This window comes from Scyliorhinus canicula, chromosome 6, assembly GCF_902713615.1.
Source record: "Scyliorhinus canicula chromosome 6, sScyCan1.1, whole genome shotgun sequence".
Taxonomy (NCBI): domain Eukaryota; kingdom Metazoa; phylum Chordata; class Chondrichthyes; order Carcharhiniformes; family Scyliorhinidae; genus Scyliorhinus; species Scyliorhinus canicula.
In genome coordinates this window covers 68,127,152-68,142,957 of record NC_052151.1, presented here as the reverse complement: position 1 = coordinate 68,142,957, position 15,806 = coordinate 68,127,152, and the positions used below count along the sequence as shown (strand labels likewise).

The window sequence follows — 15,806 nt, the reverse complement described above, 5'->3', positions numbered from 1 at the left end:
GTGCACGCGCTGCAGCATGGAGGGAATGTCATCCAGCATGGGGTGCATGTCCTGAAACATGGGGTGCATGTCCTGAAACATGGGGTGCATGCCCTGAAACATGGGGTGCATGTCCTGCAGCATGGGGTGCATGTCCTGCATGTTGGGGTGCATGTCCTGCACCATGGGGTGCATGTCCTCCAGCATGGGGTGCATGTCCTGCAGCATGGGGTGCATGTCCTTCAGCATGGGGTGCATGTCCTGCAGCATGGGGTGCATGTCCTGCAGCATGGGGTGCATGTCCTTCAGCATGGGGTGCATGTCCTTCAGCATGGGGTGCATGTCCTGCAGCATGGGGTGCATGTCCTGCAGCATGGGGTGCATGTCCTCCAGCATGGGGTGCATGTCCTGCAGCATGGGGTGCATGTCCTTCAGCATGGGGTGCATGTCCTGCAGCATGGGGTGCATGTCCTTCAGCATGGGGTGCATGCCCTGTAGCATGGGGTGCATGCCCTGTAGCAGTGCTGTACAGTAATCTTGCACCAAGGCCTCCACCGCAGCCAGCACACTTGTTCTGTTGACTTGGTTGTCTTGAAGTGTCGGCACTATCTCATCAGAGGGTGGCAGGACGCCTTCATCCTTCCTCTTAATCCGAGCACCCTTCCTGATGTTCTCGGCCTTGCCTTTGGAGCTTCAGTAACTGAGACATGACCGAGTCCAGAGTCACGTCATCTAACTGAGCCTCAGCAGGCTCCTGGCCTTCAGCTATCCTCTGAGTGCCAGTACCCTGGGATGTCCCTGCCTCCGCCAGCTGTGGATCAGGCAGAATGAGGTGCTCACCAGATTGTGACCCTGAGGCTTCACCAAACCTAGGTCCCACCAAGGTGTGTATCTGCGCTGGCGGAGGGCGTGGGTGAAAGCTCTAACCATTCTACAGACCCAATGTCCGAAAAATCATCTTCTCTTGTGTCAGGTCTTTCTTGGACCTGACTGGTGGAGATCCTGCTTTGCTCCCCTGATGTAGGAGAAAAGGGAGAGTTCATTTATGTACGGCAGGGGCCTTCACTCAAAGGAGACATCACATGGTTTTATGTGATGGATGATGGTGTCCTGGATCCTCACTTGGTTTATCATTGTCCGTCTCATTGTCGCTAGGGCAGCTGTAGAGTTCCTCCCTGGTCAGCTGGAGTGCTCTCTACTTGAATTCAGAGAATTCAGAGAAAATCTGCATGAAAACAGATGGGGAGTGTGAGCAGGTTGCACACCAGGCCAGATGCTATGGATGGCTGGCATGTGTGGTTGGTGAATGCGACCAGTGAGGTGATGAGGTCACCACCCGTAGCAGAGATGAAGATGTATGGGGAGAGTGAGTGGTGGTGTCTATTGAGCTGGCAGTGAGTGAGCTCTCTGTGGATGTGTGATGGGTGTGTGAGTGTGAGAGTTGAGAGCGATGAAAAGAATGACTTACTCTGATAGACCGGAGGAGATCATTCATCATTTTATGGTACTGGATGTCTGTCAGTCTGTCCAGGGAGTTGTGCTGACCACCACTGCCACTGCCTGCCATGTTGGGTTTGTTAACTGGTCCCCTGCCTGTGTGTGGGTAGAGGACATCGTGTCACACCTCCACTGCACCAAGCGGTCTGGTGAGGGAGGCTTCAGAGACACTGGGCGTAGACGTCTCAGCAGCCGTGGCTGCGATTTTACACAAAATATCGTGAGAATCCAAAAGCGTGAATCTTGCCGGCGAGATGTTGCTATCATAATTCTCTACACAGCCACAGTGATATAATGAGGTTCCCACCCAGAAAGGTCAGGAATCTCATTTTAATATATATCATGGGCGGGCAGTCCCACCATAACCTTCCCCCCTCTTTATATAGTCATAGAATTTACAGATCATAGAATTTACAGTGCAGAAGGAGGCCATTTGGCCCATCGAGTCTGCACCGGCTTCTGGAAAGAGCACCCTACCAAAGGTCAACACCGCTACCCTATCCCCATAACCCAGTAACACCACCCAACACTAAAGGCAATTTATCATGGCCAATCCACCTAACCTGCACATCTTTGGACTGTGGGAGGAAACCGGTGCACCCGGAGGAAACCCACGCACACACGGGGAGGATGTGCAGACTCCGCACAGACAGTGCCCCAAGCCGGAATCGAACCTGGGACCCTGGAGCTGTGAAGCAATTGTGCTATCCACAATGCTACCATGAAAGATTCCAATCTAGTTTGCAACAGGTTTATAAAAACATGAACCAGGCAACCTCACCTCCAAGGGGGAGTTTGGAGGTAAGTTGCAGGTCACCACAATCTATCAGGGAGTCCAGTGGAGAGAGGGCATTGCAGAGCTCTGGGGGGAGCTAGATAAGAGGGTCACAGGTTTGGGGGAGTTGCTCACAGGTCCGGGGTGAGCTCCGGAGGAGAGTTGAGCTCGGGTCTGGGGGAGGATGAGCTTGGGTCCACCCCCCATGCTGGGCTTATGTCCGTACAGGAAGTCACAACGTGTTTACACTTCATCAAGCAGTTTGGTGAGGGAGGCTTCTCAGGAACTGGGGGCAGCCTTCCCTGCGGCCATTCTCTACCATGGATCAAGGAAAAGTGGCTGGTGAGTGCTGGGGCTGCCTTTAAATGGAGCGTCCCGGCGATAAATGGTTTCAGGTGATGGCCGGGTCGGGCGAATCAGAGGCCGCCCGCCACAGAGGCGGCATGAATCCCATGTGGAAATCTTTTTTCTAAGTGCTTAACAATACAGCATGAAAACCCACCGCTGCTGGCCAGATAAACGTCGCTCTTCCTGCCTACCATTGCACTGCCAAATACAGGGAAAACTTCACCTATAGAAAATTTATCACACTAAATGAAGCCATTTAACAACTGTGCCTGCTCTGGTAAATGAAACGCTACCCAGCCTAATCTTGGTAGGTGGGATATGGCTGGCAAGGCCAGGATTTGTTATTAATCCTTAATTGCCATTGAGAACATACCTCTCATTCATACCATGTATTCAGGTTATGATATTCAATGGCATTACTTTCACTAAACCCCCCCATTGTCAACATCCTGGGTGTTACCATTGACCAGAAACTGAACTGGACCAGCCATATAAATAATGCGGCTACAAGCGTAAGTCAGAGGCTGGAAATTCTGTGGAAAGTAACTCATTTCCTAGCTCACCAAAGCCGTCCACCTGAGGCACAAGTCAGGAGTGTGATAGGATACTCTTCACTTGTCCAGATGAGCACACGTCTAACAACACTCAAGAAGTTCGACACCATCCAGGGCAAAGCAACCTGCTTGATTGGATTCAATGAAAAACTAGCAGAGCTGTAAAAAGTTGGCAAGAACACTGTCACAACAGAGCTCACGGATCTGTTCAACCAGGTCTACATGCGGAGGATGTCCCGGATGACTGGAGGTCAATCTTCCAAAGAAGGGGAAATTTAGTAACTGCAACTGGAGAGGCAGTACCTGGCGACGACTTCAGCATGGTCTGCCTCAACAGATTGAAAACAGGCATATTTTTCAAGGTGGTAGAGATATGCTGTGAGCAGATCTTTATGCTGAGGAACATCAAAAAGCAGATCCTAGAATATCAGGAACCATTTCTTACTAACTTCATTGATTTCTAGAAGGCTTTCATTAACATCCGTTGGTCTTCACTCTGATTCATTGCAAGACAGTAAGGCATCCCAGAGTGGTACTAACATCTTCAAATCCTTACACCATAACTCCAACTTGACTGTTCCTTCAAGACCAGCATTGGCACCATGGACTCATTTAACACCATCACAAGAACCCCGCTAGGCCATACACTCTCCCTATTCTTTTTCTTCTTGGCTATTAATTTCATTGTGAGGGAGGTGATGGTGGATGCAGACATTGGTGTCCCGTGGCCCCACCACCAGTTGACCAACCTGGTTTTTGCAGGTTACATCACTCTGCTATCCGAACAATCGCGTGTGCTGCAAAACGTGACCATCATTCTTGGCATTAGTGTCACCAAGGTTGGTCCACTCATCACCTGTGAGAAGACCAAGAAGGAGATGATAGGATGCTAACAAAGCCACAACCCCCCCTACCATATCATTGGTAAACAGAACATAGATCCTCTCCCCTAGGAAGCAACACCTCCAGGGAGGGTGACGTGTACAAAAGAATCCACAAAACAGTTTTGGTCTCTCGGCAACTCCACAAGGTGTGGGACCCAAAACCATCAGCTTTGGAATAAAGCTGAGACTCTATATACCCAGAGTATTACGGACCACAATCTATGCCTGTGAGACATGGAAGAAGGCAGGAAATTGAATCATAGAATCCCTACAATGCAGAAGAAGGCCATTCGGCCCATCAAGTCTGCACTAACCCTCTGAAAGAGCACCTTACCAAGCCCAATCCCCACCCTATCCCCGTAACCCCACTTAGGGGCAATTTAGCATGGACAATCCACCTTACCAGCAGATCGGAATTCAAAGCATCTTTGGTGCTGTGAGGCAGCAGTGCTAACCGCTGTGCCACCATGCCACCCAACACCGTCTCCGTAAGATCCTGCCAATCACTGGAGAGACAGTATCATCGATAAGGAGGTGCTGCAGAGGGCGGGTCAGAGTCCCCGACAGGAGATTGTAAGGAAGAGGTGACTGATGCTGGTGGGACACATCCTTCACCTCCCATACATATGCCCTGCCAAAGTGACAGTAGAGTGGGTCCCACAGGTGGAAGAAGAAGACGAGGCTGGCCACAAAGAACCTGGAGAAGTACATTTAAGGAGGCCCACCAAGAGTCAGGCACCTGGGCTGGTGCGGAAAAGATTGCGAAGGACTGGAGTTGGTAGCAGAGTCTTGCTGCCCATTGTCCCACATGGAACTGAAGGAATTAAGTCTAAGTCTGCACTATAGTATGAACTATAGCATGATAGAGAGCATGAGGAGAGACGACCTGGAACAGGACAATGCTAAGCGTGTGACACAGGTCCATCCGTAACATTACGGAGGCCCTATATGCCCAGATGGCTCAATACATCCACTTCAACGTGGACCGAGCCCACCAGGCTACCCGGGCAGCGGGATTCGCTGCCATCGACAGGGTGCCCTGGGTCCAGCAGATGATCGATGGAATGCACGTTCCTTTCCAAGCACCTGCAGATGACAGGCCGCTCCACACCAACCGAAAGGGTTACCACTCAGTGAACGTGCAACTGATATATGACCATCAGATGTGCATCAGTCACCTCTGTGCCTGATACCAGGGCAGTGTGCACGACGCCTTCATCCTGGCACACTCGACGATTCCTGACATGTTCGAGACGCTTCCCCTGGCTGAGGGGTTGGCTCCTGGGCGACAGGGTTTACCCGCTGCAGCCGTGGCTGATGACACCTATCTGGGGGCACCAGACCGACGTGGAGATCTGCTACAATGACATGACACCCATACCAAGGGTGTGATCGAGCGGTTCTTCAACCTCCTGAGGATGCGCTTCAGGTGCCTGGACCACTCCGGAGGGGCCTCCTAATACGATGCTGAGAGGGTCACCCGCATCATGGCGGCCTCCACAACATCCCGCAGTAGAGGAGCGATGTGCTGGAGGAGGAGGTGGAGGATTAGGATGATGCAGGGGAGAGTGGGAATGGGCAGGATCTGGGGCCCAGGCAGGCACAGGAGGCTGCACAATGTGTGTGCCAGGGCCAACACGCACGAGACACACTGATCGCCTCCAGGTTCACCAACTAGTAGGGTGGGTTGGGGGGACTGGCGATGGGCATGGATACCGCAACCCACCCCCACACCCCCTCACTATCCCCCTATCCCGTAACTCCCTCTGTGACACATACCTCCCGTACCCCAGGGTATAGGGCGTGGGTTGGCCGCAATAGCGGACTGGTCCATGGGATGGAAGATGATGACAACCCGTTCTGCAATAAGCTCAGGTGCTCCGCAAAGTATGATGAGGTCTGACTGCTGCCCACACTTTCCACTGTTTGCCTGGATCATCCCTGCATCCAAGCTGGTCATTCCATCACACAGTCCCATCAAATCCCTCACACCCATCGGACAGAGCACCGAGGTAGGTTCTAACAGTGTGAAAAGGTGTTTAATGTGACAACGTACGTACAGATTTATGCCCTAGCCTCGATAACTAAACTGTGCCCTGCACCCGTGCCAACTTAACTGATGTCGAACTTTCTGGCATTACCGGCCTGAACACTACGACTAGGTGGCTCCCCAGACGGTACAACAGGAGTGAAGACGACCTGCTGTGATTCCCGCCCTGCAATCTTACCTGCGAGCGCCTTCTGGGATGACCGGGCCTGTGTGGGCCCGGCTGCTGCTCAGGTGTAACAGGTGATGTTGTGCCGCCCTGTTCTGCCTGCTGGATGCACCAGGGATAGGAGGGAAGGACAGGTTTCTTTCCAGGATATTAGTGAACAAGCTGGCTTTTAGAAACAATTGGGTAGTTTCCTGGTCACAAATACTGGCACTAGTTTTCTTTCTATTCCGTACTCATTGAATTACTGAATTTAACTTCCGGAGCTGCTGAAGTGGGATTTGAACTCCAGATAATTAGTCAAATCTTCAGGCTTGCTAGTTCAGTAACACTGTCATTAAGATGTAATGTGTGCATATTTAATATTTTAAAAAAAATATTCAGTCATTTAAATAAAAAACTGAAGCAGAAGTAAAGTTATACATTATAAATAACCAACACTCACTACCCCCCCCCCCCCCCCGCTCCCCACTCTTGCCCCCTCCTTCCATCCTGCCTTCTCCATTTTAACCCTCTCACCCCCTTCCCCCTCCCCTTTTGCTGACTCCAAAATCCTCCTTAAAAAAGTAAACGAACGGCTTCCACCTCAGAATGAACCCATCAACCGACCCCCTCAGGATGAATTTGACCTTCTCCAGCCTCAGGAATTCTGCCAGGTCACTCATCCTCACCCCGCTTTCGGCGGCTCCGAGCCCCCCAACCAAGTAACATCCGTCTCCGGGCTATTGGGGAGGCAAAGGCTAAAACATCAGTCTCTCTCGCCCCCTGGACCCCCAGATCTTCCCACACCCCAAATATCACTACCTCTGGACACGGGACCACCTTTACACCCAGCACCTTGGACATTATGTCTGCAAACCCCTGCTTTGGACATGCCCAGAACATGTGGATATGATTCATGGGCCTCCCCACGCACAGCCTACACCTGTCCTCTACCCCCTCAAAACACCTACTCATCGCACGACCATTATGTGTGCCCTGTGAAGTGCTTTAAACTGGATGAGGCTTAGCCTCGCAAACGGTGAGGACGCATTCACCAGCCGCAGGGCCTCAGCCCACATCCTGGCCTCCGCCCACATCCTGGCCTCCACCTACTAACCCAGCTCCTACTCCCATTTCCGCTATCCCCCACCGGGGCCCCTCCTAATTCATCAGCTCCTTGTATACCTCAGACACCTTCCCCTCCCCTAACTCCTCCTTTGACAGCACCTTGTCTTGCAACCCTGGTTTAGCAACCCTGGTTTAGGGGCTGTTTTAGCACACTGGGCTAAATCGCTGGCTTTTAAAGCAGACCCAGGCAGGCCAGCAGAACGTTTCAATTCCCATACCAGCCTCCCCGAATAGGTGCCAGAATGTGGCGACTAGGGACTTTTCACAGTAACTTCATTGAAGCCTACTCGTGACAATAAGCGATTATCATTTCATTTTCATTTTTTCAACCCCAAGGGCGGTAACCCAGGAAAGGATGGTATCTCTATCTTCACAAAATCCCATCCCTGCAGGTACCTGAAGCCGTTCCCCAGCAGCTCATACTCTTCCTCCAGATCCTCCACTTTCACAAAACTGCCTCCTACAAACAGGTCACTGTGGTGAACGTATTGTACTAACCATTCACCATGTATTACACTGTACCACGCTGTTGCCCATGTCGGCTCCACCTATGGACCATTGTACTGTACTACATGGAATGTATCATGTTGGTGCCCTTGTGGGCTCCGCTGCTGGCTCCACCCCTTGAGGGGAGGTATAAAGAGCAGCTGCCCTGTAGGCGGCTCTCACTAGCAGAGCAGTCGCAGGCAGGCACTGTTCTAGTCGATTAAAGCCACAGTTTATATCAACACTCTGTTTCGCGTGAAGTGATGGTCACATCAATTTAATCGACTACAACATCGCTATGGAAGCAGCCCTCAAACCTGACCGACTGGAACTCGACCCACAGGCCGCGGAAGCCAAAGGGATTTTTTCACACTGGCTCCAATGTTTCGAGGCCTACCTCGCCGCCTCCTCCTCGCCTTCCGTCACCGATGACCAGAAGCTGAGCCTCCTCCACGCCTGGGTGAGCCATCGAATCTCTGTACAACTCGAAAAAGCCTCCACATACACGGACGCCCTCGCGATGCTGAAGCTCCTATACGCAAGGCTGGTGAATGAGGTGTACGCGTGGAATCTCCTCACCACTCGCCACCAACGCCCCAGGGAATCCCTGGAGGAGTACTTACGCGACCTCAAAGTCCTCGCGCGAAGCTGCAACTACCAGGCCGCCACGGCCTCTCAACATATGGAACTCGCCGTCCAGGACGCCTACGTGGCTGGAGTCAGGTCCAACTACATCCAACTACATCAGACAGCGCCTGCTCGAGAAAGGCGCCCTTTGGGCAGCACGGTAGCATGGTGTTTAGCATAAATGCTTCACAGCTCCAGGGTCCCAGGTTCAATTCCCGGCTGGGTCACTGTCTGTGCGGAGTCTGCACGTCCTCCCCGTGTGTGCGTGGGTTTCCTCCGGGTGCTCCGGTTTCCTCCCACAGTCCAAAGATGTGTGGGTTAGGTGGATTGGCCATGCAAAATTGCCCGTAGTGTCCTAAAAAGTAAGGTTAAGGGGGGTGGGGTTGTTGGGTTACGGGTATAGGGTGGATACGTGGGTTTGAGTAGGGTGATCATTGCTCGGCACAACATCGAGGGCCGAAGGGCCTGTTCTGTGCTGTACTGTTCTATGTTGACCTAGAAGAAACGGTAAAACTAGCCACCTCCCTAGAAGTAGCGTTCCAAAGCCTCAACGCGTTCCCGTCCGATCACGCGACCCCCTCCTCGTGGACCCCCCACCAGAGAGTATCCCAGGCCTGTGCCGCATGGCTACCTGCCCAACCCGGTGGGCTACCCTGCTATTTCTGCGGCCAGCACCAGCACCCCAGGCAGCGCTGCCCGGCTCGGAACGCGAACTGCAGCAAAAAGGGACACTTTGCCAAAGTTTGCCTGACCAGGTCCAAATCCTCCAAATCGCAGAACCGACTCTCGGACTCACAGGTCCGCAGACCCCTCAGTGTGGCTGCGTGCCTGCCGGCTTTGCCTCGTCCGGACGCGTCGCCCGCCTCGTGTTGTCTGTGGGGGCAGCCATCTTCAACTCCACACAACACGTGCGGAACTTGGCTATATGTTTCTGCTCGACAATTCTGCGTTGTTGCCCGTCCTGAAGGCTGCCTTTTAGAACGCTTACCCGGAGATCAGAGGCTGAATGCCCTTGACTGCAATCTAGAGCACCCTGTATGTTAAGAAAAGGTAGAGGCGGAGGTGACAAGGAAGAAGTACGTGAATGACAGATGTCAGGTAAAAAATACAATGGAGAATTAGACTGAATATAGAAGGACCAGAGGGGAAGTTGAAAGAAATTCATCAGAAAAGCACAAAGCATGAAGCAAGATTGGCAATAATCATAAAAGGGAATCCCAAGGCCTCCTATCAGCATGTAAATAGTAAAAGAGTGGCAAAAGATTGAGTAGGGCTGATCAGGGATTTAAAAAAAGAAAACTTGCATTTAGAAAGAAGTAGCAGATGTGGGTACCTTGCATCTGTTTTTGCTAGAGGAAGAGAATGCTACATTGGCCAAGGTGAGAGAGGAGATAACTGGTACAATGGAAGAATTGAGAAGGAGGGGGTGTTAGAAAAGTTATCTTTACTTAAAATTGAATCGGATGAGATGTATCCAAGTGTACTAAGGGAGGTGAGAGTGGAAATTGCAGAGGCACTGATGATAATCTTCCAGGCTTCTTTCGATACTGGGGTGGTGCCGGAGAACCGGAGAATTGTGAATATTACACCCTTGTTCAAAAAGAGGTGCAAAGGTAATGCCGGCATCTACAGACCGGTCAATTTGATTTCAGTGGTAGGGAAATATCTGGAAACTGTAGGAAATATCTGGAAGCTGTAGCTTGGAACATAATCGACAGTCACTTGTACAAGTGCAGGATAATTAAGGAATGCCAGCATGGATTCATTAAGGGAAAATTTATGTTTAACTAACTTGCTGGTATATTTTGAGGAAGTAACAGACAAGGTTTATAAGGGCAATACTGTTACTGTTGCGCACATGGATTTTCAAAAGGCATTTGATGCAGTGCCACACAGCAGACTTGAGAGCAAAATTCAAGCTCATGGAATAAAAGGGAAAGTAGAAACTTGAATAAGAATTTGGACCTATTTTAAACTGTAGTGATAAAAATTTGTTTTTTAGATTGGAGGAAGGTTTGTAATGGAGTTCTCCAGGGGTCAGTTTTGGGACCCTATTTCTTTCTGAGATACATTAATAACCTAGACTGTGGCGTGCAGGGCATGATTTCAAAATTTGCAGATGAAACGAAGATTGGAAGCATTGTCAACTGCGGTGAAGTTAGTCATGAACTTCGAAAGGACATTGAGATATTGGTGGATGGGGCAGATAAGTGGCAGGTGCTGAGTGATTCATATCAGCAGGATATATGTGGGGAGACAGTACAAAATAAAGTGAGAAACTCTAAAGAAAGTACAGGAACAAAGGGACATTAGTGTGGATGTATATAAGTCATTGAAGGTGGCAGGGCCTGTTGAGAGATCTGTTAATAAAGAATATACAGTGCAATTCTCCGTTTGAGAAGCTAGGTGCTGACGCCAGGACTGAATCACCAGTGGGCAAAAGGGGTGCGAGTCCCAAATGCATGCCAACCCTCATTCCAGCCAAGGTGATGGCACTGGTTGTGCTGGAGAACAACCATCCCGTTGATGGGTCAGTTGGGGCCGGAGAGTACCTAGGAGGCTGGTCTGGGCGGTCAGCAATACCACCCATGGCGTAATTCCCAGTGGACTGTTAGTGACATTCACAACTGCATGACTGCCTTGCAGGTGGTGGTCTGTGCCCAGCCACCCCAACCCTACAGCCCATCTCCTAGTCACCCCCGCCGCTAATTCCCCCTGGTCTTGGTGCCCCCCCCAGCACACTATAGTGATGCTGGACACTATTTGTACCCCCTCCTGCACTCTCAGCAGCCATGGTGCCTGTTTCCCACTTTGAAATACCACAAGTGAACCTCGCCATTGGTAATTCCTCCTAGGGAGGCGGAGCACCACGGAAAGCTTGCAAAATGCTGGGTTGGGTTTGTTGATGATATGCCAATGGCATTTACTATGCCATTTGCATGCTTACACCAGTGTTCAGTGTAGAATGTATGCACACCGCTGTCAAGGGACCGGAGCATGATATTCCATCTGGTGCCCAGTGCCAACCTCGATTTTGAGCTGACACCGGATTCGCCGCCCAATCGTATTTCACGATTCTGGCGTCGCTGGAGGGGAATCACACCCATAGTATTTTAGGCTTTATTTAGAGGGGCATTGAGTACAAGAGAAGGAGGTTATGTTGAACTTGTATAAGACTTGTTGGGCCTCATCTGAAGCACCGTGTCCAGTTCTCGGATCCATAGTTGAGGAAGAAATTGAAGGCGTTGGAGAGAGTAAAGAGGAGATTCACAAGAACGATTCGAGGGATAAACAACTATGGTTATGAGGCTAGAGTTTGGGTCTGTTTTCTATAGAGAAAGGAAGGCTGAAAGGAGACTTCGTAGAGGTCCGCGTCTCGCCCATGATGAACTTGTGGTGTGCAGGGCAGAAGACTCCAGCCCTAAGATGCTTACTATCCCTCAAACAAAGCAGGAAATTTGCAAAAGTAGGCATGGCAAGGGAGGCACCGTGGTTAGCAATGTCTGTGAGGAGTGTGCACATTCTCCCCTTGTCTATGTGGGTTTCGTCCGGGTGCTCCGGTTTCCTCACGCAGTCCAAAGATGTGCAAGTTAGGTGGATTACCCATGCTAAATTGTCCCTTAGTGTCCAATAGGGGTTAGATGGGGTTATGGGGTTTCGGGGATAAGGTGGGGGAGTGGCCTAGGTAGGGTGCGCATTCAGATGCCGGTGTCGACTCGAAGGGTAAATGGCCTCCTTCTGCACTGTAGGGATTCTATTTCTTAAATCTTTATTAAAAATAGGAGGGACGTCTGTCTTTCTCCAGTAGTCAATGTTTTCTTGATGATACGGGCCTTGTGACTAATTTCATCTGGCTTCTGAGAATTATGCGTCTTAAGGTTTTTCAGTAGCCAGGCTGCCAATCATGTGAATGGTGTCACAAATTATCTTTGCAACCTCCTCCCTTCTCAGTAAAGTATCAGATAAGTCACTAATCTTCCCAGTGTAAACTTGGCAAAAACAAATTTGATTTAGTTCACCTGCAGCCTAGTAATAGCAATTATGCCTTTACCATATTCCTCTTTCAGTGGCACCAATTATTTTTCTTTTCCTCTTAATATCATTTAAACAAACATTTTCCTATTACCTTTCATTATGGGGAGGCAGTGGTGTAGTGTTTTTGTCACTCTGGGGACCCAGATTCAAATCCCATCACTGCAGATGATGAATTCTGAATTCAATAAAAATCTGGAATTCACAAGTCTAATGATGACCAGGAAGCCATTATCAATTATCAATTGTCATAAAAACCCATCTGGTTCACTAATGTTCTTTAGGGAAGGAAATCTGCCATCCTTAGCTGGTTTGGCCTACATGTGACTGCAGACCCACAGCAATGTGGTTGACTCGGAACTGCCCCTACAAGGGCAATTAGGGATGGGCAATAAATGCTGGCCCAGCCAGCGATGCCCACATCCCAAGAACAAATTAAAAACTTGACATATTAATTTCAAAACATTTCATTTGACATTTTGGGAGTCTTTTTCTACAATACTAACAAATCCATTTTAGCTCTGTGCCAAATTCCTTCCTACCCTCTGGTCTTCATCCATAGTTTAATCATCACTTTCAAGCAAGAATGCCTTTAGTATTGGGGCTGCACGGTGGCACAGTGGTTAGCACAGCTGCCTCACAGTGCCAGGGACCCGGGTTCAATTGCGGCCTTGGGCCACTGTCTGTGCGGAGTCTGCATGTTCTCTCCATGTCTGCGTGGGTTTCCTCCGGGTGCTCCGATTTCCTCCCACAGTCCAAAGATGTGCAGATTGGCCATGATAAATTGCCCCTTAGTTTCCAGGGATGTGTAGTTTGGGTTACGGGGATAGGTGGAGTGGAGAGGGGCGTGGACATGTTAGAGTGCCCTTTCTAAGGTTTGGTGCAGGCGCTATGGGCCGAATAGCCTACTTCTGCACTGTAGGGATTCTGAGTAATTCTAAGACCTCGCTAAGTCTCCACAAGCAGATTAACTTTGTACTCTTAGAATTTATAAATTTAAATAGAATCCAGTGTAGAAGGAAGTAATTTGGCCCACCCAGTCTGTGTTGGTTCTTTTGAAGAACAATCCAGTTATCTCCTGTTTTTCCCCCCCTAGACCTCCTCAATGTTTTCTCCTTCAAGTATTTATCAAATCCCTTCTTGGATATGTTTGAGTTTTCACAAACTCACCAATCCGTGTAATATTATAATTATTGGTACTTATAGTCTCACCCATCTTTGTGTCAGAGATTGACCGTGCCTGTATACTCATAATAGAAACATAGAAAATAGGTGCAGGAGTCGGCCATTTAGCCCTTCCAGCCTGCACCACCATTCAATATGAACATGGCTGATCATGCAAATTCAGTATCCCACTGCGGCTTTCCCCTTTAGCCGCAGCTCCAGCTCCCTCTTGAATATTAACTGGCCCCAGCAGCTTTCTGTGGTGGAGAATTCAGAAAGGTTTCTCTCTTCTGTTGGCTCGTTTGCACTTGGCGTCATAAAACAGTCTCCCATACCAACCCTGGAAATCTCTTCCCTGGTTTACGGGTCGAGACACTGTCCCAGTGAATGGCTAGTAAGATCCCTTTCTAATTCCCATCCCCCCTCCTGCCACAGTTCCAGATTCTCCCTGGCCTGCGGGACGAAACAAAACTTACTTCACTTCTGGAATGTTTTTTTGTCAAAAGGCCGTGAATGTCAGTGTGATTTGTCAGGAGGACAAGGGTGACATTAACGAAACCACCCTTTGGGGTGTTTATGTGTGACAGTTCCTGAGGCGGCTGCGTGCCTGTCACTAGCTCATGGCTCTCTGCACACCTGCCTCAGCATTGTGCCGCTCGGGGAGTCTCGCCCGCCCCCTGGGTTCACACCACGCCCCCTCAGCAGGGCAAATCGCTGTATGTGAGCTTCCCCCAGACCTCGCAAGCAGCAGCAGCGAGGCGGCGGGAGAAGCTGCTGAGGCTGAGCTGCTGGGTTTTTGCGAGGAAGCTGCACCGGCACTGGCATTTAAAAATGCCCGCAACAGCACTCCTCCTCCTGACCGTACTCGCTCTTTCGGAAGCCACAGGTGAGGATGAAAATGCTCGTTTCGTTTTTATTTCCTGCCCAACATGTTTGTTTTAAAGCTTCCTGACTGAAATAAATCAGATCTGTTAATGCTTCACGGTATGGAATTGAATGATAGATGCTTGCGAAGCATTTTTTTGGTTGTGTTGGCTAATGCTGCAACGGGATAGTGCAATTTGTTTCAACTTGTCTTGTATTAGGACAATATTACAGAGGTGGCTTTTGCGCCGAATAGCTATCATTGAGAAGCGCAGGGGAAACTTTTTTGCTGTTTCCAGCACTTCGTGTCAAACCATTAACCTTTCATAATAATTATCTTTATTGCCACAAGTAGGCTTACATTAACACTGCTTACTGTGAAAAACCCCTATTCGCCACATTCCAGCGCCTGTTAGGGTAGAATTCAGAATGTCCAATTCACCCAACAGCGTGTGCTGGCATCATCCCAGCACATGCGCAAGGGGGTTCATCTCCGCGTCGGCCATCGCGGACTATTACAGCGGCCGACGCGGAGGAATAGAGTGCCCCCACGGCACAGGCCCGCCCACGGATCGGTGGACTCCAATCACAGGCCAGGCCACCTTGGGGGCACCTCCCAGGGCCAGATCCACCCGCACCCCTCCGAGGACCCCGGAGGCCGCCCACGGAGCCAAGTCCCGTCGGTAAGTACCTGGTGTAATTTACACCAGCGGGACCAGCTGTAAATGGGCAGCCACTCGGCCCATCGCGGGCCAGAGAATCGCCGGGGGGGGGGGGGCGCTGCCAGCGGCCGCCGACTGGCGTGGTGCGATTCCCACCACCGCCCAATCCCTGGCGCGGTGCGATTCCCACCACCGCCAAATCCCTGGCGCCAGAGAATTCGGCAGCCAGCAGGGGCGGGATTGACGCTGCCCCCCGGCGATTCTCCGACCCGGCGGGGGGGTCGGAGAATCCCGCCCAAGATTTCTTTCAGTCATTAGAATGACAAACAGTGGGGTTCAGGGTATTACACACAAAAAAAAACCTTTCCTTCGTCTCCACTCATTCAGTGCACATACAAACCAGCAACCTGTATTTATATTGTTGCATCGACTAAATAAAACACACCTAGTAAGGCTGTTCCACAGTATCAGTCAACATTTGACACCAAACAGAGTAAGGAGGTATTAGGATAGGTGACGAGATAGGTTTGAAGGATTGTCTTCAAGGAAAGGTTGGGAATTCCAGAGTTTAGAGAACAAACTGTCGAATGCATGGCCACCAGTGGTTGAGG

At 50.3% G+C, this 15,806-nt stretch overlaps 1 protein-coding gene across 1 annotated transcript in view; it reads left to right on the top strand.

Moving 5' to 3' along the window:
• The first annotated feature begins 14,412 nt into the window (after nucleotides 1–14,412).
• LOC119967218 (interleukin-20 receptor subunit alpha-like) overlaps nucleotides 14,413–15,806 on the top strand; it is a 56,055-nt gene continuing 54,661 nt past the window's right edge. The window contains exon 1 of the mRNA XM_038799446.1: nucleotides 14,413–14,555. Coding sequence (XP_038655374.1) covers nucleotides 14,501–14,555 — 55 coding nt within the window. The 5' untranslated portion in view covers nucleotides 14,413–14,500. The remainder of the gene's footprint in view (nucleotides 14,556–15,806) is intronic.